This window comes from Puntigrus tetrazona, chromosome 14, assembly GCF_018831695.1.
Source record: "Puntigrus tetrazona isolate hp1 chromosome 14, ASM1883169v1, whole genome shotgun sequence".
In the NCBI taxonomy this organism is placed as follows: Eukaryota; Metazoa; Chordata; class Actinopteri; order Cypriniformes; family Cyprinidae; genus Puntigrus; species Puntigrus tetrazona.
In genome coordinates this window covers 21,976,597-22,003,499 of record NC_056712.1, presented here as the reverse complement: position 1 = coordinate 22,003,499, position 26,903 = coordinate 21,976,597, and the positions used below count along the sequence as shown (strand labels likewise).

Sequence of the window (26,903 nt, the reverse complement as noted above, 5' to 3'; positions counted from 1 at the left end):
GCTAGTGTAGGGTCTAGCAATTAGAGGAGTAGACATAAGGCATAATGTAGTCAGTCTCAGACAGTACAAACAAGATTAATTTCCAGGTGGGCGCAGTGTAAGGCACACACACATGCACATGCTCGGGTCCAGCAGCAAAAAGCACGTTCAGTGGTAAAAACATATTTGAGAAGTGTCAGCCAATGAAAAGACTCGGTATTCTGCGTGATACTAATGAAACACACACATACGCACTAACTAAATCTGATCTGGACAGACATACAAAGTGGTCCATTGAATAGATTTGCTCTGAGAACCCTAAACATCTAGCCTTCATGGTGGCAACACGGGAGGTTACTTGAACAAGTAATGCATATTAATGAATTAATGCTTAAGTTAAATCATTAGTAACTATTACCTAACTTAGCACTGTTTGTTAATCTCACATTCATGCTATTTTTATTATGACATATAACTTTTACTTTTCACCATCAAATCAACCTCCGATTTCTAAAATCAAGCCCTGTCGTTCATTTGCATCACATTGTGATGGAAAATGGGTAGCAAATGGCACTTCAGATTGATTTAACAAATTACACTCCTGAATTGAATAAGAATGTATAGCAAAGTATAGCAAAGTATAGAACGAAAATGACATGATTATGGCAATGAAAAAAGAACAAAGACAAAGAGAGAGAGACAGATGGATGACAGGGGAAATGACAGTATGTGTGTGTGTGTTTAAAAGAAAGGTGATCTTCATGTGGATTGAGGGAATAGGGCGGGAGCTAAAAGAAGGGGTAAAAAGAGGCACATCTGTGCTTAACTTGCTCCAGGGCAAGTCTGTTCCCTCTGACACCTTCTAAACACACACACACACACACTCGTGTTCACACACTTCCAATGTTATGAGTTTCAGTAATGGGGGCACTTTTTTACAATAAACTATAATTAGTGAACAATGAGTGCTTAACGGTTACAAAATCTCTTCCTTTCTCTATTTCCTTCGACTCACACCACATATATTCATGGTGCATGTAAAAAAAAAACCTACATGCTGTGTAAAGTATAATATTTGTTTCTAAGAAAATATAATGAAATAGGGGAACCCAGGCTTGCCGGTAAACTAAATTAGCATCTAATGCAAATGAGCGGGGTGCTTAATGGTGGAACAGGTGCAGTCAGGGCCCCTAAATGAGATAAATGAATAAAACATCCCTGGGCACGCCTGTGAAAGCTGACACAAAGTCAATGGCATGAATTATTCAGCAGGCAGCCGAGGCTGCGTGCTGCTGACCTCTCACCACAGGAAGTGCATCCCAAACACAACAAACCACAACAATGGACTTCAGACATGGGGGTTCCCTCTGTGCAGCGCGCACGCAAATACACACACCCACTGAGAGCTGCACAATGCTAAATATAGATCTATAAAATTTTGATTGGCCTCACCATATGGATGGGAGAAGCCAATATAGAATGTGTTGAATGCAAAAAATCATGTTCTTAATCTGACTTTTTTTTCCCAGGGAAATATATAAATAAGATCAGATTTACTTTAAAGCAAAAACTGTGGGTATAAACCTCACACGATTTTGCTAGATATTTGCTTAAATCATTTTTTCCAATGGTAATAAAAACAAACTTGTAATAATTGAGGATAAATTCTATTTAAAAAATCATACATTTTAGTCAGTTTTTGTTTAGTTATATTTTTAATCAGAGTTATAAAAAGACAAAAAATTATAAAGAAAGGTATTTGTCTTCAGTAAGGATTAAGACTTGAGTTGTTTATATACTTTCAAGTTGATGTTGTTGTTTTTTTTTCATTTATGGATGTGGCTGATTCACTTGTTCGAATATGTGTGTGTTCATGGGTGTGTGCTTGTGTGTGTGTGTGTTGACAGAACTAATAGGATTACCCTGATGTCCCTGCATGAGCGCATCCAGTGGAGAGAGGCAGAGAGTGAATGTTTTCCCAGCATGCCCTTTACAGGAAACTCTGAGGCTGCTTACAGTAGACTGAGAAAAACATCAAGTTTAACATTAATCAGTTGTATATGCGAGCTTTTAAAAAAAGGTGAGTGATTTGGAGAGTAGAGTGCATCTGTTGCTGCAGAACTAGACAGGAAGCCGCCCTGAAGCTGCGGTGACATCACCTTCCCCGGGAGGAGTACTTCCTGTCTGACATTCCTCAATCAACACACACACACTCGTGAGGAAATGGCATACATCAACAATACCCTCCGTATGAACACACACAAACACACGGTCTCACCAGCACACAAGCTTCTTAAAACAACACCAGGCTAATCTGTGTCACCAGTAGTGTGTGAAAATGAGACACTTTGGTTATTTTTCTTGGAGTGAAAGCGCATTTTTCTCTTTGTTTTACTCTTGCACGCTCTTTCTCATCAGTAAGTGTTGTCAGTAGCATTGAGTGGGTAATCAGTCATCCTGTGGGTCAGATCTCTGTCTAAAGCGTGTGAAGTGGATCAGTGATCTGGCTGATCCGTGGCTCTTATCTTTGAGAGCAGAGGAGGAGACTCTGACTGCCAGGGTTTCCAGTACTAGCCTGAAGGGCCGATCAGCCTTTCCAGAGATCACAACCTTATGCCCTTTGTGTGAACACGCTGGACAAGCAGAGAGATAGAAGAGCACAGAGTAAAGAATAGAGAATTGCTGTGTGTTTGCATGTTTCTGACCTGTGAATTTTGGGACTACATTATCCATCACTGTGAATGTAATTTATGCGAAAACCAGAATTTGCAAATAAAGCAGAAATTTCATCTAATGTGTTAAGGAGCATAGATCTGTCACTTTTACAACAATTATACACAATATACATTACTTTTAAAAAGTTTGAGGTTGGAAAGTTGCTTTTTTTTTTCTTAAATAAAATGAATACTTTTATTCAGCAATGATCAAAAGTGCCAGTAAAAACATTTGTTTCTTGAACTGAAATTAGTGGGTGTGTGTGTGAGAGAAAGTAAGAGAGAGAGAGAGAGAGAGAGAGAGAGAGAGAGAGAGAGAGAGAGAGAGAGCATTCGAGAAGCAAAGAGTTGCTTTCAGTACAGAGAGAGTAAAGACAGAATGGTAAAGTTGTCAGGAGAGGACAGCACACACAGGGCCACACACACAGGCACGGGCGAGTGGAGAGGAGTGCATGCTCTTCTTTGGGAATCATCCAGGCGGATGATGGGATTGTTGACAGTGAGCTGCATATCTTTAACCCTGTATTAACTCAGAACAGCAGAGCTTGGCCTTTTATTATTCCTGCACCGTTTGGGCTTAAGTAGGCCACACATATACACCTATACACGCAGACTCACAAACAGAAGCACACACACACACACACTCTCTCTCTCTCCAGGAAGAGACATTGTCACTGCATAGGAGCACATCACCTTTCAGCAGCTGTGACAGCCCAGCCAGGAGAGTCACGCACACTTTTTAAAGGCCACACACATTTTCCTTCACTCGCACTTCCTGTGTATCTCTTTCAGAGCGAAAGACTCACCAGTTAAATTTTCAGAGAGAAGAAACATGTTTACCGCAAATGCTTTCTTTCACTGTATTACTGTCATGGCTCACACACACAGATGCTCACGCTGAGCTCTCCACAGTCTCTCAGTCTTAATTGCCACACAATAGGCCTACAGACCGGACAGGATTACGTTAACAATGGTAGCCCCAGCCTGTGAGGATCACTCTCTGGCCACAGATTCAGAGAGCAGCTCTGTGAAATAGAGCCCGCTAATCCACTAATGCAAACACACTGCAGAGTATAACGCTGCCCACTGTCACTGTCTCTTTCTCAACCAATCCAGTCTTTAGATTAAGTTTTTTTGAGTAAATGTTGCTCCTTTATAGCTCGGCAAGACAAAACTATGGACCAGCTGCTCAAAATTAAGCTTTGTCATTACAGGAATACATTTTATTTTTTATTATAATAAAATAGAAACCAGTTATTTTTCATTCTAATAATATTTAATATTTTTATACTTCTATACCTTTGATCAAATAAAAGCAGCTTTGGTGAGCTTAACAGACTTTTTTCAAAGACATTACAAAATCTCAACAACCCCAAACCTTCGAATAGTAGTGTAAAAAATTCATTAGTTTTTTAAACAAACTGCAAATAAGAAGTAAATTGGCAGCATTCCATAATAAACCTAAGGGGCAGTTCACACGGTACACATTATTTAGTCTATCTGGGCTATTTTTTTATTAAACAAGCATTTAATGGAGGTTTTTCAGCATATAAATGCACGAGCACTATTAGCAAGGCGCTTTTTCACTTTAAAAGTACTTTAACTTCCAGATATATGTTCTACTGCGTTCTCATGCTGTTTTTGAATAAAACAGCACATCCTGTGTGAGCAGCCCCTAACAGAGAAATGGTTCTGTGAAAGCCCCCTGTGAAACATTACTTCCTGTTCTGCTTTCATGAGAGCTGAAGGTCTTCTTCTAGAAGGTCAAATCTAGCCAGCAATATAGTTGCGAGCCAAAGCCCTCCATTAAACATTCAGAGAAAGGGCACATCAACCCTTTCCGTGGCGTTTTCCATCCTTCTCTGTGTTATTTCTTCATGAAGTGGATATCCAGATGTTGAAGATTACATCACATATAAAGCCTTCCAGCGGGGTCAGGGCTCACGACCAAGCGCAAAGCCACAGAACTCCCACGGTTAGCGCGGGAACTCTGAACTTTCTGCACTCCAAAATCACTATCAGTGTTTAAGAGTATCCATGGTGAGGAAGGCATCAACTGCAATGTTCCCAGGGAGATAGAACGACACCTTTCCCCATTACTGTACGGCTTATTGAGCTTCAATTACTCCTAACACACACAATGATAAGAGAGAAAGAGATCGAGAGAAAGAATAAGCGGGAGAGAGAGAGCTTCTAAAGGGATGTGAAAGGGATGAAACAGGAGGCAGAGAAAAGGCCTGCTATTAGATGTCACTGGCCTTTTGTGTCCGTGTCAATGAGAGCAGATTAAAGTATTTGAAATAATCTTACTGGGGCATTAACAGAGCTCAGAAGGTAAAAGAGGAGAAGAAAAGGCGAAGACGAGGAGTCAATCACGACACACATACATTTACACATGAAATGAGATTAGATACAGCCATCCAACGTAAACTAAACACACCCTCTGAGAAGAAAGCTATGCAGTTTTAATTTCACGTGAGTAATTCAATTTACCCCAATCAGATTTTCAAAAGCTTCCCAATGAGTCCAAAAACTCCAAGCTGTCCCGTGAGCGCACGTCTCGCACTGCTGCGAGTAAGATTTGTTCTTTTAACAATCTAATAAGGCATTGTTAGTTGGCTTTATTTCCCTGACATTCCTCTGGTTTCGCTGAAGTGGCCTGTTGTGCCGTCTTATGAGAGGAACCTAATTAGGAAATCACTTTCATTACTCTTCCAGAGGAATTAGCGCTAGCCTTGCTAATTACTGCTGTAAAACCTAATCAGCTCTTTGAAACAAGACCACACTAATGAGCTCTTATTTATTCAGCTAAATAACTTCAAGGGAAGGAAGATGCTCAAAATCATATTTTTGATGAATTTGGGAGCGTGCGCTCGTCTGCGCTTGCCGTAATTGATTCTGTTCCATCTTGCGCCTTGTTTGTTGGGAACCCCAGAATGTGAATGCAGCCAAGAAAATATTGAGAGTTCCAGTAAACTCTTCCATATTTCACCCCCTCTCGTTTCAAGTGACCTATTTTCCCAGCTTTGAGAGACACGTGACTAATAGGAAACTGTTACTAATTCCTTTTTTATTCGCAGGCAATTAGCGATGCCCTCGCACCTGAGCCTAAACTGCTCCGCGGCGACCTTGAGCGCAGCTGCATGACTTCAGCCAGACCCGAGACACAACTGTTCAGACCACAAACAGCTACAACAGGAGGATCTGAGGCAGGCAAACTTTATGTAGGGAAACAATCAAGAAGAGTAAGTGATGGGCAGTGTGTTTTTGTGAGCCGTGCGTTGGGTGGAGGTGATGCCACGTGGCATTGAGGGGCTGCAGCTGTCTTTGAAAGCTGTGAAGCGTTCTAGCCCAGTGGAGCAGAAATGGGCCAGCCGCACAGATACAGCAGCCAGGTAGAAGCTTCTCTTACTCTGTTACAAACACACACACACACACACTACAGTCCTGCTGGCGAACCTACAGCTGTGTTCATCTGATAGCACAGGCCACTGACTTATTAACACACAGATGAGAACACACCTTTGACACTTAACCGCACTTTAATCTGCAGAAATCCATGCTTAGTCTGCTCGCGCCTCGGCACGATCGAGTCAGAAACGAAACAGTCTCGCCCTCAATAATAACGTGACATGATGGTATGATCTTTTAAACAAAAAAAGGGTAGGAGACGCGCTTCGCTGCACACGCTGCTGCCTCCAGAAGTCTTGCAAATCTTCACTGCTGATTATTCATACATGCACACTTCAGAGCACACTACATACTCAACAACCCCGACAGGGCTGCAAAACAGCCTAGCCCGATCACTAAACAATTACTGTTCTGCAAACAAATGGCTTCTGGTCCAAAGAAGGCTTTTTTATGCTTGTTGTCAAGTTGCTTTTTTTTCCACTGATGGTGAATTCTTTGAACTGCTGCTTTTGATTTGCAGCATGTTATATTGAGCAATAGAGTGCATATAATGATATAGAGCAGCCACAGAGTGTGTTCACAAAACCATCACAGAGCAACTTGTAATTTTGATTTGTGAATTTTAATTTATTAAGTACATATACTGTAGTGATTAAACAAATGCTCTTATTTAATTTGTATACCAATCCAAAGTTTGGGGTCAGTAATTATTATTTTTTTGTTCATTAAAAATACTAAAAAATTATTACAATTTTAAATAAATGTTTTTTATTTTTAATATAAAATTTTTGTCATTGACATTTTCAGCGTCATTTAAATCATTTTAATGATTCTGTGATTTAGGTGATTCAGTGAAAATTTTTCTTATTCTTATCAACGTCGAAAACAAATAAGCTTACTATTTTACAGGAAACTAAAAGCTTTTTCAGGCTTCTTTGATAAGTAGTAAGTTTAAAAAACTGCATTTACACTCTTAAAAATAACAGTGCGTCACAATGCCATTGAATAAACCTTTTTGTCTAAGATTCCATAAAGAACCTTCAACATCTAAAGAGATATAAATCCTTATATGTGGAACCAAAAAAGCTTCATGGATTCACTGTGAAGAACCTTTTAAGCACCTTTATTACTAAGAGTAAACTTCAAATATAAATCTCTTGTAATATTATTTCTGTCTTTAATGACTTATCTTTTAACCAAAATATTAATTAATTTCTTTCAAGAAAAAAAGTTTTACTGACCCCGGACTTTTGAACAGTAGTGTGTGGTATACACTGGTAGTGTATAAAGATTTATTTTTGTCTTCTTAATTGTTTAGGAAAGTGTGGAAGGGGAACTATGCAAAAATATTCCTGTATTAAATTAAATATGGAATCTATCCTGACAAACTTTGCTATCATTTATGACTCACTACATTTCAAAAACGTGACTTTGGACTTCCCGTCTAGCAAGCCGCGTAATAATCAAATATGTTGAAACGCACATACAAACATCTGATATCCAGCTCTTACCTGTCGATGATGACCGGGTCAGAGGGCGTCTCGTTACGATTGCCACAGCTTTTCTTGTCACAGCAGCGGCTAAAAGAGATGGAGGGAGAGAAAGAGAGGAAGACAGCAGTTAACCTGGGTGTTACTGCACATATGTCAGCACTGACCTCAAACACAGTGGAGAAGGAAGAGGTAGCAATTATAAAGCAGTTTTTCTTTTGCTCCTCCAAGGCAGACATTCACTCCTGCTGTACACACAGCACACAATATGCTGCCTCTCGGCCTGTGTATTAGTAATTACTGCTAACAGACTGCCTGACTGAAGGTAGTTACTGAAGGATTAGAAGTGTGGCTGATAACAGGGCAGTTATCTAGTGATGGAGAGAGAGGACGAGGCCAGAGAGCATATAAAAAAAAGATACAGGAGAGGTGAAAGTAAAGAGGGCACTTAAAGAGGACTATTTTAGCATACATCCTGGCAGGATTTCAGGTCAGAGAAATGTGTTCCCAAAAGAAAATGTTTTATTTAAATAAACACCATATCGCCAAAAGTATTGGAACACTAACTTCTAATGAACAGGTCTGACTACTTTTTGTCATTTCCACGAGTACAAATCATTCTAAGGAATATTCTAGGGAACTGTGTGCTTCTAATTTTATAACAATAGTTCGGACAGGACCCTTTTCATTTTAACATGACAATGCCTCTGTGTATAAGGCAATGTTCAGAAGAAATTATCAAGAAAAGTCAATCAGTGTGGAAGAATTTAAGTGGTCTGCATAAAGCCAAGTTCTAATCCCAGCAGATACTGGGTGAAAACACATCACCAAACACCAATGTTTTTGAATACAGTAATTTTAGACACTTCTAAAACTGTTGCAACAAAGATAATAAAATACAATTAATTATATGAATACATGTATTAGATTTCCATAAAACCTTTTTCTGTTGTCAAGAAGGGGGTGTCCCAATATTTTTGTATAGTATAGTGTATTTATGGTCTAATATTTCTATAAATGAATTATTTTTTAAATTCTGTCAAAATAGTAAACTATAAAAAAGAAAATATAAATCACTATAATATTATATTCATTTATTTATTATAAAACAGAAAAACCTAGGCTCCAAAAAATATATATATATAAATGTATATATATATAATAACATTATATCACATTAATAACATTATAATCAAATAGAATGAAACTAATTATAATGATGGTTTAGTGTGTCAGACAACCCTCTCACATCTAAATATTAGTTTTTTTACCAGATTAAAAATATTCCAATTTTATCGTAATACCTTTATGGCTATACTTATTTTATAGGTTACTCTGCATGGGACAGCAGATGGATGGACAAGATGGATACTAGAGCCTGAGCAAGTGAAAGAAGACAGGAGAGATGGAATGAAGGTGTATACATGAGGTCTTCGGTGGATGGAGGTTGGCGGTTAACAGCAGGTGGGGCGGCGGGTTCAGGTTTCCAAGCACAGATGGCAGAGGGGCTCAATTGAGAGAGAGTATAGGGCTTGAGGCGTCATGTGATAGGAGCAGAACCGATCTGTATGTGAGTGGGCTCCTTTAGACCTGATGAGCTTGATAACATGGATTGAGCTTGACCCCTCATTCACATCTAAGCGCCCTCGTTAGTTTGGACACAGTGCGGTCGAGCTTCTGTCTCAGTTTACTCTTGCTGTCGTATTTTTACCTTCCTCTGCTCTCATTTCCTCTCACTCCTCTGAGAGCAGTCAAGTCTTTAGCAATGTTCTCTCAGAAGTGGGTCACACAGGAGCAAAGCTTTCTGGGATGCAAGGGGTGGGCACAGATGGATTTGACACTCCGATAACCCAATAGTCTGCTGGAGCCCATGGGAAACAGCAAGACGGCCGCCCACCACCACCCGTGAACCTCCAAGCACCCCTAACCCCCACCCAACGTTATGCTAATGACTCCATGCATGCTCTGGCTTCATTCGGGGGGATTTTTCGCTCATTCCGGGCTCGTTCTGCTCCATCCCAGCGGACCTGCAGGGAAACCGTAATCTTTAATCTCAAGCGTTTCCTCCTGCTGCAGCATTTGAAGAAATTAAATCCAAATTGCTGCACGTAATTACCAGGATGTGGCCTGCGCTGATGCCATTAAAGCTGAACTGCCCTAAGCCCGGCTCCTTCACAGACAGCAACTCTAAAATAGCCCCCAAAACCAAACAAAACAGCACTTCTCCAACTGTGACCACCCAGCCTTTAACAATCTGGCCAAGTTTGTGATGTTTCATCTGCACCACACAAACCAAACAAAACCTCATCAATCCGTGCATATGAGGGTGTGGAACTCCATCATAAAGAGCCCAGAGTTGCGTTTGAGCGATTGTTTCTAGCCTTGCCTCTGAGCGAGCTGTTTGGGAGAATGCGTCTCTGTCTCATGCTTGCAGGCCCATGCGGCACCATATGGCTAATGGCAAGGCGTACAGCAATTAACAGCCCTGATTAATGGAGAGCAGTCTAATTGCAGACTGGTAATTGTGCCTTTCTCTCAGCACAGGCTCTGCATCGAAACACCGTACACAGACGAAGAAGGGGAAAAGGAGGAAGATAGCAACGAGAATGGGTTGTTTACTTATTTGAAATAGAGGCTTTTTATTTTCGCCTGCTACAGAGTACAGAGTACAGACATTTACATTTGCGGGACCTTTAGGGTACCAGTAGCGATATGTACTTCAGATGTGATCTGTGTTATCCTACAGTGGCAGATCAAAGCTGATGTGGTGAGCCTTTGTAGACACGTATGGTACTAAGTGTTTGTGTCAATACGCATCTTTAAATCAGCGACTATTTTGAAAGAGCGATAACAGAAGGCTGCGCGCGCGTGTGTGTGCGTGTAAGAAAGGTAGTGAGGGGGAGCGAAAGATTGAAAGAGAAAGAGGAGAGAGCCTTGGATCGCCTGCACATATTTCATTGTCAAAACTCAAAGCAAGCTGCATTCATTAGCTGTGGAATAACAAGAGGATTCTTATTGAGTAATGAGTTTTTCCTTGTCCTAATTAACCAAGCATGAGTGGTATATTTTTAGTAGAAAACTGTTCAAATGCTCTCCACTTCAACCAAAAATAGATGAGGACTCATCTTCACAACCCAGTTTTAAGTGCAAGGAATTTATCTTTTGATTTTAATTAAAGGTGCGTGGCTTTCTCTCGCTCTCTCTCTTTTTCTTGCAGAGCAGGACGTGGATGACCTGGATAGAGATTCAGGAAGGGAGAGAGACAAGGGTTGCTCTGAAGGTCCGTCTTCGTTCATTTTTCATCTGTTGAAACTCCATTGCTTATGCTGTCTCTACAAACAGGGACGTGCAAAATTCTGAATTGGCTCCCTTTCAATTCAATAATGTGAATTTAATAGGAAGTTAAATATGCATATCTTTAAATACATGAATAGTGGCTATTTTTTTAAGTCTAATTATCTGCTTTTATGGTACGTTTCGGCTCCATATGGGTAAAAAGCAGGAAAATCAATTCTGCCTAACATCTGTATTCTTTTTCAGCAGAAGAAAGTAAGTCACACAGTTTTGAAACAATGAGTTTTCCATGCAATAGGGAAAACTATTGCTTTAACATCATATAGTACATCATCCATCTGTCTATGTCTGTAAACCTTATAAATACACTTTCCTCAAAATTCTTGTATTGACAAGCTTTGCTTTTTAGTTAAAATTAGTTTGGTTAAAATTTTTAATTGTAATTAATTATTCAAATTGAAATTCGGTATCCTAATTGCTCATTTCCAATTCCCAATACAAATACAGGATTTACAATTCTGGCACACAAAATGAACTGCACAGAAGTACATTTCTCTGCTTGCCTTTTGTGCGTGTGTATTTATGTCATCAAGAAATAAAATAAGCACCACCAATCACTGTAACATCAACCTCCAAAAATAGAAATGCTGCCTGGCATCTTTTTTGGACAAAGCCAAGCTTTGATTTCTAAGGCTGAGGCAGAGTCTGGGAAAAGAACGCTTCTAGCTCTGATAGGAAACAGGCTGGTGTAAGTTTATCAGGATCCCATTTGGACCGGTGAAAAATGATATGGGAGTGTCTTGTGTAATAGTGCATCGTAAGTCCAAACTTGAGACTTTATATAAACGTACTGCATCCCTCTTAAATAGAAGTAAACTGTTTATACTAGTTTTGATGGACGTGTATGATAAATTAAAGAATAATTATCTGACCTTTCAGCAAATTTATAGTAATGTTAATCTATCCTCCCCCTTATGTCTAATTTTACAACAGGGCTTACACACAGCGATGTGTGTGTGTGTGCATGTGAGAGAGAGAGAGAGAGAGAGAGAGAGAGAGCGAGCAGAAGGCTCAGTCCTGTGACACTAACGCTAGATCCAGAGGTCTGCAGTCTTGCCAAGACTAAAACGATGCCAAAGTAAAGCTCTCACAGTCAGCGGGCAGAGCTTGGTAGGGAAGGTTCAAGAGCTTGATTGTGTAATAGTAAAGCAAGGAGTGTGGTGTACACAGTGTGTGTGTGTGTGTGAGTTTCTCACCTGCACATGATCTCATGCGTCAGCAGGACCCTGCACATCTCTGGGTTTTTGTCTTGCCCTTCATAGATAATTGCCTGTTGAACAAGAGAAGGTGGAAAAATGTGGTTAGAGAAAATTGACAAACAACATTTTCTCCTTGTGGTGTAAACGCTCTGAGCATGCACAAATTTCCATGACTAACTCTCTGGGTGTTTAAACCCTATCATGAAAAGAATCAAATGTCTGTTTGCATCATTTTACTGAAACAGAAACATTATGACATCACATCATTACGCCAAACACACAATGCAGCGCTCATATGCAGCTAATGTGACCCTTCTTCCATCTGGCAGAGACTGCCGTTGAAAGATCTCATGCAGCATGGGAGTGATCAGGTCCGTTTTAGTTTCTGTTATCAGAATGCTGTGTACATTTGGTCCCATGTTTCTCACTCTAAACATTTGGCTCTGAATTTCATAGATGTCCTTTCGTTTCAGCCAATCAATCAATCAAAACTGCCCTGTGCACCGTGGGAATGCTTGTACAGAGTCTCTGTGTGCAGGGTGGGCCGTCTATGACTGAGCCAGGCTCAAAGTGGGCAATTTAATGCCCACTTACCTGCTGCAATGGAAAACGATCCCTAACCGCCTCTCTAAGAGCTTAAACTTGGAGCATCACATTCGGTTATGTGAGAACCAATGGTGTTTGGTGTCAGGCAACGTGCAAAGTTTGAATGTCCACATCTGTGATTCAATGATAAAAACATTTTCTGTGTGTTCACAAAACACCATTGCTTAAATGATCTATTCTTATGGTACTTTTTGAATCTATATGGGAAAGAGGAACGTAAGCATATTGTCTAACATCTCTATTTGTGCTCCACAGATGAAAAAGTGATTTTAAATGATAAGGAGTCTAATATATCACTATAACTAGTAACTGATGACTGGAACTGGAGTTTATTTCTTTTGTATCACATTTGACACAAACTACCATTGCTAGATGTTTATTTTAGCAGAGCTGCACACAATGCACAATAATAATATGTTTGCGATTCAAATTGAATGTTCATGTAACTGTCATTTTTAACTAAAAAGTCTGTCAAGATAATTTGATAGATACCGTAGATAGATGCCAGGATGCCCAGAATACATTAGCTGTGTAATTAAATTGAATTCCAATTCAGAAAACTCCTCTTTCTGTCATTCCAGTTCAACTTCCTGTGGGGGGTGTGGCTAATTCAATTCCAATTCACTCCCTTGAATTGAAAAGAGGCCTGAATTTTACACAATCCTGCATTGTATGCTCTTGGCAACATTCAGCGCCATCATTTGTTGCTCGTTGGTTTAATTAAAAGCAGACATAGAGAATCAAAAGAACTGTGTGCGTAGTGTTTGTTGGACTGTGCAGATTACTGTCCTATTATGTCATAGCGGACCACCCTCGCCACGGTGCCCACCCTCCACCGGCATCTAAGGCTCACAGATTGGTCAATACTACAGAAACACAAAACAGTATTGCTCAGCAAAGCAACCTTATTACTACATGAGAAAAGACGCTTGTGAAGTGAAAAGAGATAAAGGAGGACAAACAGATAAAGTGCTTAATTACAGGTTCCTATAAAGAAGTGTTGTACTCCAGCTAGTGTGAAATAGGCCTCTAGGAAAGATGTGTGCCGCCATAAGCCCGCATCTGTGAGACTTCGTGCATGTGTATGCATTCACGCATGTATTTGTGCATTAGCATGTGTGTGTTTATGTGTGCGGCAAGCAGTTGGGCTGCCAGACTGCAGCATAGCGAGCCATCTGGCCCAGCTAACACTTCATCCAAAAACCTCAGCTTTGTTTCCATCCTCCAATTCCACACAAGATGTCCCCCACAGCCGTGAATCAGTGACTCTACTCAAAACATACACACACTGCAGCCTATTAACAGGCTGCTCTGTGTCACACACACACACACACACACACTGAAACCCGTTTGCCATGAATCACTCCCTCTTTCTCTCTGAACACACATATACATGCCACCCATGGCAACCGAAGACACAGAAAAACAGCTGATGGTTCTAATGAGGAACTGTTTCCCCTCACAAGTGCACAATGCTTTTTTCAATTACATGAAACACTTGTTTGAAAACAAGTTTTATAAGTAAAGCATCAGACCCAGGAAAAAAGAATAAATTTTATCCATATTTGATGCATTTTATTTCCTGTCATTGCTGTGACTTGAGGACATAGTATATTGGGGACATTTGTTTGTTAGGTTTCACATTGTGGAAATGAGGGTCAAGGTCCTCTAAAAGCGCACAAGCATGCATCACTGTCTGAGCCTAGAGCCTCGACCCCGCAGGCTTTCTGAGAGGAAGCGGGAGGCAGAGAGAGCAGTTCAGGCCACACAAAGACGTCCTCTACACCACCACACATTCATTTCATATATAAGACCGGCTATTTATCACACAAAGCCCCTGCAAACAGACTCAGAATAACTCCATGCCGAGAACAGTATATAAGTGCCTGGAAAAAGTCTGAAAACAGTTTGTCAATTTCTCCTCAGAGGCAAACACAACAATGGTCCTGCATCCTCCTCTGGATTCGAGCTAGTGCAACACCAATCACCTTTGGGTGGATTTCTCTGTAGCCTCTGACGTCACGGCTGTCGCGCAAAGGCAAAATGCAGTATGTTGTTTATGTAAAGAATTTTGGTGTCTTAAACAAGGGCAAAACCAGGGCGAAAGTATAATATATACAAAGTAGTCAAAGCGGTTCTTTTTTTCTCAGACAGTAAAAATGGACATTTATAATAATAATAATAATAATAATAATAATAATATCATGTTTTTTCAGACAGTAAAGAAATTGGCTTTTATAATAATAACAACAAACAAAATATTACATAATTTATAAAATATTATAGATTAGGGATTGAAGAATTTAAAACGCCTTAGACTATGATCAGTCTTGTGTCAGATGGTTTTTGGTTTATTTATGCTTAGGTTTAAAAAAATAATAATAATAACGTATACAAATAAATTAAAATTCTCTCTGAATTTTTTTATTGTAATAGTACTGTGTTCTGCCTTTGTGGAACTGTCTTTTAATTTAAAGCACAAAATTAACACTATTGTATTAAAAATACTCACTTTTCATCACCAGGTTGGAATAAATACGTCTTTAAGATTCCGTTGTGTATAGTAGCTTGAATGCTTTTTTTGCTGCAGATTTCTTGTTTTCAATGTAGATGAGTAGACTTAATCACTGGAATCTTTAGGCCCTCAAAGCTTGTGTGTGTAAATATCTGCAAATGAGTAGCATTAAGCCTTTACGTGGCCTGGCACAGAGCGGTCATTCATGTCCTATCTGACATCATCAGAGTCTCCAAACAGCTAGTGAAATACAGGAAATATCTAATATAGGAGATTTGTGTCACTTTGTTGCATGTCTTCTACTTTGGGGAAGTGTTTCTGGCATGTAAACACACCCTATTCCGTAATTAACAGAAAAAATATGAACATAAGCAGAAGGAACGTCCGAGACCTCCCTCTCTCCTGTGCAAATGTATTTAGGAATCTGCCCGAAGCTTAGCTCTGGAAAACACACACACAGCAACAGGCGGGCTACAGCTCAGAGTTACCAACCAGTTCCAGCCCAGCACTTTCCTGAACAAAGCTCTCCTTAAGGAGGGCCACGGAGCGCATGAAACATGCATGGCACGGTGCGCCGAGGTGTGTGTGAAGCTTTCATTAGGCCCTGATGCTGCTTTTAATGCATATTTTATATTGCACAAACTGCTCCTCAAATCTCGTTTGAGAGCCGCCAGTGCCGCCTTGAACTGACAGCCGCATCTGAAGCATGTAAACAATGCACTGTAAATACATGAAAACACATTTCCCTCTTTGTTACCATCACGCTAGCGTGTCAGCACAGTGTGTGTGTGCGCATTAAGCCCGCGTATGTGATTCGCTTTTGTTCTGCGCTTCAGCTGTTGAGGGAAACAGTTGGATGGAAGGATAAAGAGCGAGAGAGAGAGTCTTTTACTGCATTGTCTTCATCAGATCTGTCACTAGCTCATGCGTTGATCACAGATACGGCCTGTCAGCTTGACACCCGCTCCATCTCTCCTCACCCGCACCAACCATTCCCACAGGCAAACCCGAGAAAGCGTATATGGGTTTATTGGGAGCGTGAGCACAAGACGGCCGCTGAATATGTCAGTTTTATGCACTGAACGTGAACCGTTTTGATCCTTGCAGCTCTAGCCCAAGTTGTCTCTGATAGCTGTGCGTATGTACAGAAGCTAACTGTGCGGTCAGGCGACTGGACTTTACCGCCTTGCTAAGTGCTAAAGAGAAGTGTGTTTTGAACAGCTCTATAAACCTGCTCATCAGCCCTCCCGCCTGACATTGCCAAAGCCAGCACATGCTGAGTGGAGAGGCGCTCTGTAGCCTCTCTGTACAGAGTTATGGGGCTTTAATGGGAAATCTTAAACACATTGCGAGCACTCCTCAGCATATGTAGGCTGACTGCTCACCGCAGAGTGGTTTTGGACCGGGTTTTCCGAAAGGCATTTAAAGACCAGCTAACACTCTGTCATAACCTAAACCGTGTTTCACGCTGACACAATGAGAAAAAAAAATACAGCAGTCATATGACAACGAGAGCAGAAAAGTCTTAAAGTGCGAACAGACTTAAGGTCTTAACACAAAAAGGTATGTTCACGTATTTTTTGTGCGTCCATTGCGCGTTGTTAGTAATTTATTAGCGTCGCATTCATACAAAGCAGCTATCTTTTGGTCAATTAATCAAAAACATATGACCAATTTGAGCATGTGGTAAAACCTGCACAATAAAAAACTGAATAAAAAACTTTCGTACTCAAAAATTAATTAGGCAACAGTAAATAAACCTTGCCCCTTAAAAAACATTGTTTGCCAATATGGGAACATTTGAGAAAGGGATTCTGGGAAATGCAGTAAAAAACTCCTATGTTGTTGAAAAACCTGAGCGGCATTTACTATGTTTTTTGGACATTACATCATGATGATACCAAGTGCCTACACTGTCAGAAAAACAATAGACACAGAAAAAGGTGGGGCCTAAATTGTACGTTTTGGGCTACAACAGCTTGTCACTGAAGCAGTACCCTTAAAAGGACATATTAGCACCTTTTTACCCCGATTAGGTATAATACCTTAGAGAAGCAATACATACCCTCAAGGTACTAAAAAAAGGTACAAATATGTCCTTAAGGGTACCAGTGACAAGCTGTTGTACCCCAAAAGGTACAATTCTGACCCCTTTTTTTCTGTGTGTACAAAAGTTGTACCTTTAGGGGCTTGTCACTGGTACCCTTAAAAAGATAACTTTGTACCACAATGTGACAATATGTACCCTTTGGGTACTACCATGAAAAGGTGCAGTTGTTCCTTTCACAGTACTGATGCACTGTCAAGCTGCTGTACCCATAAAGGTACAGATTTTGCACATTTTTATATAACTACAATGCTTTACTATCTGATACTAGCTAGCATGTTGTCTCGGCTGCCAAACTCTCTTTCACACGCACTCTCTCTCTCTCTCTTTCTCACTCACTCAGTGGCACCACATCATTAACAGGTATGGCAGGGCCGTTTGCCACAGGAATAGCCAGTAAATCAGTCTGTAATATATGTGCACGTGGGAGACAACCCTGGGGAGATAAACGGCTTTTTATTGAGACACTCAGTGAAAGGCTGAGCCGAGGCCAGTCCCCCTGGCCACTGTATTTACCTCAGGGGTGTCAGAGAACAGTCTCTCTCCCTCAGCACAACGCTCCTGCCTTTCACCCACACACATAAATCTGTCCCGCTACACGCCGGCCAAACCGCTAAGCAGAGAGAGGGCAAGAACTAGCATCAGTAACAGCACCTAGCTTCTCGCACATAAACATTCGTGCAAAGGAAATTATAAACCACAAACAAATCACACAAAGGGGAGCTGCGGAACAGTTTGAGCCAAATGTAACATCCAGGGATTTTGCTATAAGAATTTCTGAACACAAATGAATGCTTTGAGTCATGACAACAAGTATATGAGTGAAAATGTAGTATTTGCCTTTAAAAAAAAAAAAAAAAAAAAAAAAAAAAAATATATATATATATATATATATATATATATATATATATATATATATATATATATATTTAAAAATAATTGCAATACTTTTAAAATAAATCTTTAAAAAATAAACAATTTATAGTTGTTTTATATATATATATATATATATATATATATATATATATATATATATATATATATATATATATATAACATTTTGTAAAAGACTAAATGTTGCATACTTTTAGACAAGACAAAGATCAAATTAATATAACTACGATGAATTTTAGCATCTCTCTCACTCTCCACATCTCAATAAGCACACATACCCAACACATAACAAAGCAAAACAGTAGCAACAGGGTGGAACAATAAGCGTGGCATGTTTAAATCACATGATATACTAAGTGTTCAGAGCGTTAGCAGGTTGTCTGTCACAGCGCCTGCTAATTACCTCACATTCATCCGCACTTCTTCCTGGCTGGGGTTACACATATACACCGTATTACTTGTCATACAAAATGACTATCATGAAAACAGCTCACTAACAGAAACACAATTATTGTAGTTATAAATCAAAATAGCTTCGCATATTTATTTGATATGAGCTAAAATTTATTGTCACACATCTTCACTCACAGCTGCTGAATACGATTCAGAAAAGTGTCTTCAAAACAAAATTTCTAGACACAGATCATGGGAGAGGAAATGAGTGGACGAGTGGGAAGGAGAGAATGAGAGAGAGGGAGAGGCTGTTTCTCTTTTAGGGGGGAAAGGAAGAGCGCCACATATGAGATTGTAAGATCACTCTTGCTGCCCTGCGTTTTCTCATATGAGTTTTTCTCCGAGGTTAAAGCTCACAACCCGCACGGTTAATATGACAAGCTCTTCCTACGTGTGTTCATAACAAACATCTGTTCCCACAACACATTTAAATATGCATTATCTGCGAGAGAGTCACGCGTACACACACACACACACACTCAAAAACTTATGCTGTTTAAACACTGAAAGGCACCGCTGGATAATCCCCTGTGACAGACAATGAATACAACTGAATATCTCTTTCTTTCTTTGCCTCTTTAGCTATCAATCTCAGTGTCACACGTATGCACATAAATACATGCATACGCTCAGTCATCTTAAATGATGTCCCAGAGAGAGTATGTCATATTTAGACACTAACCGATCCTCGTGCCCCTGAGGCATGCTGGAGTGTGTAACCCCAAACTCACCAGGGTGCACGGCACACACACACGTTCACTCTCGCTGTATATCACACGCAGACTCTCACCAGCGAACCGTGGGGATTTTGAAATAACGTCCTACCTGTTTGGTCATGGAGTCAATCAGGCGTACATAAAAGTCCTGTTCTGTTCTGATGCCTGTGAAGGAGAGAAGATAAGTCCTCTTTGACTCACAATGCAATGCAGGTCATGTGCACAAACATAGATCAGAAATGAATCCGGCAGGTATATATTTATCATTGACAATGGCATGGCTTTAATACAACATAGATGCTTCAAATGTCTAGACAACCCAACCCAACATAGACTACAGACAGTGTTAAAGGATTAGGGAAAAAAATGGCTTTGGATGAAACTCAAACTTATAGACCCGCAAACACAAGCTAAAAATAAAAAGTAGCTTTTAGCAAGCAAAAAAGCACGAGAAAAAAAAATCTACAGTTTTTAAAATAGTGAATCAGACGTCATCAAAAATAGCAAACGTGATACGTTCAAAACGTCTTGTGAAAAGGCTGTGGGTCGTTAATGACTGACGGAACAAATTTTCAAACGCCTGGTTGTCGTTTACCACATTAGTAGACAGAAAAGAGTGTACTTTCATTATGGCCAGGCCATTAGCTTCCATCAAAAATGAAGTGCACATTTCTGGAAAACGCGTAACCGGAAAAGTGCACTAATGGGGATCGTTTTGTGTTTCATTAATGTTTATAGTTAAAACGCTACGACTTTCCTGCGCATTTTAATCTCTTTTATTTGAACATTTATAAGAATTGTAATAACAGTAGCCTACATTATTATTATTATTATTATTATTATTATTATTATTACTAATATTATTATTATTAAATTGATTTGAATCGGTTTGATCTAGCTACATAATGAATTATTTATTCGTCTGTCACCCCTTCTTGTCGTTCTGTCTCGCTGTCTTTTTATTTTATTCAGACTGTCGCGCTGAAGTAAATCCCTGATGTGTTTATGCAAAGTTCAACGAGTCTTGGGCGACGCATTTCTTCTTACCGTTGCTGTAAAGAAGCTGCAATCTGTAATGGATCCCATTGTTTGTCTTTTCTCCGGTAGTTTCCTGCAAAAAATAAATTCGATGGTTAGCAAGAAAAGCCTATTTGACTATTTCTGAAGAGCCCCGTGAGTCAGACCGTCTATTCCCATGCGGACCAGGAGGCCGGAAAAAAAAGGCACATTATAGCCAGCCCAGACGAAAACGGTACAAAATACATTTTCGCTGAGCAAACGAACGACTTAAAAAAATACTTTAAGAAAAATAATAATAAGTCTTGTGCATTTTACAGTGAGATCTGACAATTCAATAACAGTGTGCCCGGGGTATGGACGTGTACGTAGTGATTAAATATACAGTAAGCATTAATAGCCACTTCTTTTAATGAAATCAGACACTTCGCTCACTATTACTAATTTACAAGCGCTTACAAAACAGTTTATTTGCGTGAAGTATTTTATTAAAGCAGCATATGGCCCTTCACAATAATAAAAAATAATCTGTTTAGAAATAGCATCTTGAAAGGAATATTAACTTTATGACCTTAGGTTATCGCTGCAATATTTCTCCAAAACATAGCTAGAGGATTTGTTAGTAAATGCATGAAGCACTGAAGGGAATAAATGCAAAACACGAGGCTCTGTTAAATTATAAAGAATGAATATGTAAAAAAATAAAAATGAAAATTATTAAATTAGGGTTTAAGATATTAATGCAGAACAGTAATGTAATGCAAGGATGCGATTTTTTTGTCTCTTATAGGCAAATAAACTTTCAACTTTATAGGCTAATATCAATTGCGTTTTATCTAGCTTACACTTTATTAATTATCACGATTGACAAGCCATGTATTTTCAGTCAAATTTGCAAATAGCGTTTCACTTGCCTTTTCCTTTTCAACAAATCCGACAAAAGAAGTTCTTTCAATTTCCACGGGTTGTCCTTGTCTGTCGTATAGCGCTAAAACGAAGTGGAAGAAGTTGGATTTGCGAAGGTTTGAAGGAGGCTGCTTCTCAAAGTGTGCTCGAGCAAGACCCACTCCACTATGAACACACACAAGACAGAGAGAGGGTGAATATATAGATAGCTATGTATAATAAAAAATAATAAAACAAAATAAAATAAAAAAACAATTGTTTTGTGTTTTGTGAATTACAATTTGCTAAAATGATTAAAATGATTTTTTTAGTTCTCAAATTGCAGTGCAAAAGCTCTTGAAATATAGGCTTTGACATTTAATAGTTTAAACAGACGTTAAAAAGTAGCCTGTTAATAGGTCTTTTAAAAACAGTGAGACGTTTTAATCGTTTTTATTCTTTTAAATAGCATGACAACGACAACAGATGCAACTGTTGTTAATCAAATAAATAATTCGCATAAATATAACCGAATCTTAAAACTCTGTTCGGCTGCTTGTGACAATCAACTGCTCTGAAATGTCTTAATTCAGCGTTTAAAATTTAAAGCTACAGAATCGATGCAAAACTAGCCTGGTGGTTGCAAAGTCACTGAGAAGCAAACGCTTATAGCTGTTTTAACGTTAAAAAATATAATAATAATGTTGGAAACAGGCTAATAAAAAGCGTTTTAGTGTGACTAGCAACTCAAGCATTCTGTCTATTCGTGCCAATAGCACGCCGGAGAGGATGCTACGAACTTATCGCAGCAATAAATCAATCTCTTTGTCACCTGGTTATTAATAAGCAGATATCGCGCACTGATTAGGATGATAAACAAGAGCGTTTCGCGTCGTCCCAGGATGATAAGCGCGCAATATTCCGTCTAGCCGTTCCCGTAGCGCCGGAGACCGCCGCCGGCTTACCTCTGAGCGGCTGTGTTCGCATCCAACACTCCGGCACCCTGCATCCACGTCCGGACAGCGTTCATCCCGGCACCGATGGGCTCCTCTTTCATACTACTCCCGCTCCTTTGAATGCTGTCTTGAATCCCGAACATGAAAACAGACTCCTGTCACCGTCTCAGTCGGCGCTCGCTTCTTTTGATCGCTCCGTTAAAAAAAGACAAGGAGAAGTGTACGGGTGAGCAGGTGTCACCGCGTTTGTCTCTATTAGCGCTTCCTCTCTGAAACAGAAAATAGAGCGACGTGCCAAAAGAAACGCGAGATGTCAACATCCAGGTTTGGGAACGCCGTGCAACAAACAAACAAACAAAAACTACAGGATTAGACTGGGGGTCCCTTTGGTCTAGCGTGCGCACGAAAAAAAAAGTCTAATGTCACTTTAAGAAACAATAGGATCAAGAACGGGCTTCGCTGAGGGTTAGATCAAATGTCATCATCCAGAGACTTTTTTTCCCCCCTTTATTTTCTCCTCCTTTCCTTTCCTGTCTTTCTCCACAAAGAGTATTCTCTGATCAAATCACATGAATGAGCAATATGAAATCAACCACGAGAGGTGGACCCTTGTGGAGACAGCTCCCTCGCTGTTCCCCTTGTTCAAACGGGAGTGATTTGTGTCCTTTCCCAAAGGAATCCGATTTGACTGTCTCTGGGAACTAAACACAAGCAAACTAACCCCAAAGGGAGGAGGAAGAGGAGGAGGGAGTGACTGCGCTCGCAGGGCCGCCCCCCAAACATAAGTAAAGCCGAACTACCATTAGCTGTCCACCCAACCACGAAGCCCATCGCCTAATTAGATATCACAGCCAGCCCTGCCCACTTAGCGAGCGGCGTGTTTAGAGAGAAAACCAGAAAGAAGTTATGCGCCGCGCGTTAAATGTCACGCGGCAACTGCCCGCCGAGGCGCGCGCGACCGAAGCCCAATTGATGCGGTTCAGATGAACGCAGATTTGTTGTTGTTGTTGTTTAACAGCACTGTGGGGCTGTTTTAGAAAAAGGCAGAGTACATTTGTTTAGCTACCGGATAAGTGTGAGGGTTATCGAAGAACTTTAAAGGGTTGGACTTTTAAAAGAGATTCGTTTAAAGGAATTGTCGGGGTGTCGCGGTTCGCCTCGAGCTGCTCAAGTTGTCTTTCGGCGCCGCTTGACACAGTTAAGCAAGCATCGGCTATCCTAAGGACTTTTTGAACAAAACACGGCAGCATTTGTTTATTTTGAGAAATGTAAATATAATAAATAGATAAATAATGACTGGCGTGTATTCAGATATCGATAATGATCCTGACACGAAGCGCTCGAGCGCTGTTGCTATGGTTACCTGATAGACTAACACCGTTTCTGTTCTTGAGCGTCTGTTTACGTCCAGGTAAAAATGAACTCTTGCCAACTTTTGTAATCTAACTTTTTGAGGTTAGTGAAACAACCCCAAGCAGCCGCTTTCGTATTAGGATACCATTCTTTATTTAAAACACGTTTATTAAGACCACGATGAAGTAGCAATATGTTTGCAAACATAAAATATGTTTGACAACTGATGTGAGGAAATGCATAATTAGTGTAACATAATTAGTGTCATAATTGGTCTTTAAAACATGTAGTAAAATGTCGTTACTTTAGAGTAAAATGTGAACTCTGTTGCAGATTTTTTTTAGCAGATTAACTGCGTTCAATTAATAGCCTGACAAACAAATAAATGTATTGCTAACATGATTAAGTTATTTAATAGGCTACATTTAAAGACACACATTGCATTTAAAAAACGCCACTGCTGATAAACCAAAAAAGTAGCACAGATTTTATAATGCATGAAACATCTGTTCTGATAGTAGCAGATAAACGACGGTAAACGCACCAAACAAAACCGGATAGCACAGACCCAAACAGTTTAACAGCTGCTTTGTCAGATTCGATATAAAACGACGGTAATATCGCCTGTTCACGAGTAAATGCTGGGAGCGCAAAACCGTTTTTACATAGCGGCACTTTGTGCTTTTCATTTTTTTTTCACCCAACAGCAGTTTTGTTTTAGATTTAGAATGCTACTATAAAGCTTTACGATATTATAGAAGATACCGTATGCAAAAACGAGCATATGCATGCACGGGAAATGGATATTGTATACTAGAGCTAAATGATATTCTCCACAGACAGCAGGCAGAGGAAGTGTAAGAGGGTCCCGTCCAATCCAGTGCTGGTCAGGCAGAGGGGAATTCTGCTCCCCCTGGGTCCCTGTATATTTATATTCCCACACAGCAGTTTAAAGTAGCAGAAACTACACGAGCAGTCTCAGTGGAAACGGTGTATCTTCACGCGTCCAAATAAGAAACAGACCTGTTACTTAGCATATTAAAACATGTATTTTTTTTTAAAAGCATTTTTTTGTGTGCATCGCTTAAATAAAGCTTAATGCGGGTGCTTGTGTGTGCGTGCATGGAAAAAAAAAATCAATTTGCAATCTTAAGAAAAAAAAGCACGTGCCTGTAATCTGATAAAAACTGCTTAAATTAACCGTTATATAATATAACTAATCCTATTGCTGACAGCGATAAATTCGATTTGATTTGTAAAACAGATGTCCACATAAATCACGCTGTCGTTGATGAGTGCTAACCATATAATTGAATCAAACCGAAACGCACAATAAATCATAACGTAAAAGAAAGTTTTCGTCACGTGAGACAATTTAGCCAGCAGGCTACTTTTATCAGTTTCAAAGCAGGCCGCATGTCAACATTTAGGCTATTTGTTCAAGAAAGCGTCTATTAGCACTGTCAGGTAGGCCTAGTTTTGATCAAATGCGTACAATATGAAAAATACTTACAAGAAAGCAATTGTGTTTGTGCGGCAAAATGTCCATTATTTCCGTTTTCCATCTCGGTTTGACGTTACAGGAAGTTTGAGTGATTGGTGGTCATGACAACTGTTAAATGTGTGTATATTATTCCGTGACGACTAAAGGAGTCTGCGATTTGCGTAAAAAGTAAAGAAAGCGTTTCGGACTCCTCAGAGAATCGGACGCGGTCGACTCGCGGTTACTGGTTGACGGCCCAACATTGCCATCTTGTGGCTGCATGTGGAAACACAACTGGGAAAACTATGAGTAAAGATATTATTATTTAAAAAAAAAAAAACTTGTTACTTGCTCATATTATTCCAAACCAGCGTGAAGTTCTTCAGTCAGTTCGAGGGACTGACAGACTCACTGTTCGCTTTCGTTTTAAGTATTTTTAGCAAAATGTAAATTAATAGTAACTGACACAAATTTGGTTAAACTGTCCTTTTAAAATATCAGAATTGAACAGTGAAAGTAGGCCTTTCGAGTAAATGTGTATTACAACAGGATCCTTATCAGGATTTAGGTTAGAGTAGAAAAAATGATACTTTGCTGTGACACGTGACCTTAAACTGGCTGTTCCGTTGAAGGCCTTTACACACACACACACACACACACACACACTCTGAGAGACACACAAACCGAAACTCACACTGGAGGGGACTTGTGAAGACAACATAATTTATATTCTGGTTCCGTGAGAAAAAGTACCTAGGGAATATCTGGCCTTTCCAAAATGACCGAGTGCTTTGTTCTTGCGTTTCACATGTATTTTTTTGTAACTTTTTTTTTTCTTTTTTTATACAAAGGTCGGAGTTCGAGGCTAACTTTGATCAGAAGGATGGAGAGAGGTTAAAGGGTAGCGTTCTTTGATTTGCTAATGTTTCCTCCATTCTCTCTTCCTGCCCCTCATGCTAAAGGGAGTTAAAGAACTCACACAGGAAAAGCGGATAAATGCTCACATCTGCCTGCACTGAGACGCCTCACACCGCGCTCAAACACAGCTGGAATATGTGCACGCCGTAACTTCATACTGCTTATTGCATTTTCAAATCCATAAAACAGTTATGATAAAAGAATAGTTATGACTACGATTAGGAGTGTACGGCGACTCTATAAGGGGGGAAGGAAAGCGAGTCGTCTTCAGACCTACGAAAGATGGCGAACGGTCAGGAAATGAGTGCATATCCTGTCTCTGTGTCTTCATTAGATGTTTTGATGGCTTCAGCAGTCTGACATTACCTCAGCGCTCAGGTGTGGGTCTGTTTGATTCATCACAGGTGGGTTTAAGAGCCCTGTAGGTCTTATTATGCTTCAGAAAGACACCGTGAAAGAAAGCCAGGACAAATGTTTCATGGGTTAGGTTTGGATTTATTCTGACAGGTCAGGTATATTTTACTGAATGCAGCTGCAATTCAGACAGAAGTTAGGCTTATACGAAGTAAGGAGGATAAATTCGGAATGCTAATAGGATTATTCTCATTTAGATTTTTTTTTTACGCCATGTTTAAAATAAAAAAGGTCATGTTGAATAAGGTTATGTTTAAGCATCACCGTTTATACAAAACAAAAAAAAAAACAGATTGCATTAAACAAATTAATATATAAATTAATCAAATATTTATTAAATTCTTAAAAATGCATTATCATCGTCATCACAGTTGGGTTTAAAAGCAGCAGCTCTGAGAGCTGTAGGTCTACTAGGACTCAGAAAGGCAGTGTGGAAGAA

General features: G+C 39.7%; 1 protein-coding gene across 7 annotated transcripts in view; it reads right to left on the bottom strand.

Annotated features, from left to right (window-relative positions):
- ebf1a (EBF transcription factor 1a) overlaps positions 1-23,017 on the bottom strand; it is a 114,457-nt gene extending 91,440 nt beyond the window's left edge. For 4 of the 7 annotated variants that reach the window (XM_043257894.1, XM_043257895.1, XM_043257897.1 and 1 more), the window contains exons 1-6: positions 22,306-23,017; positions 21,370-21,526; positions 20,486-20,549; positions 19,548-19,603; positions 12,145-12,218; positions 7,616-7,684 (exon numbers count right to left, since the gene is read on the bottom strand). In XM_043257894.1, coding sequence (XP_043113829.1) covers positions 7,616-7,684; positions 12,145-12,218; positions 19,548-19,603; positions 20,486-20,549; positions 21,370-21,526; positions 22,306-22,439 — 554 coding nt within the window. In that variant the 5' untranslated portion in view covers positions 22,440-23,017. The remainder of the gene's footprint in view (positions 1-7,615; positions 7,685-12,144; positions 12,219-19,547; positions 19,604-20,485; positions 20,550-21,369; positions 21,527-22,305) is intronic. The other 3 variants (XM_043257896.1, XM_043257899.1, XM_043257900.1) reach the window with 1 other exon arrangement.
- Positions 23,018-26,903: the final 3,886 nt, after the last annotated feature.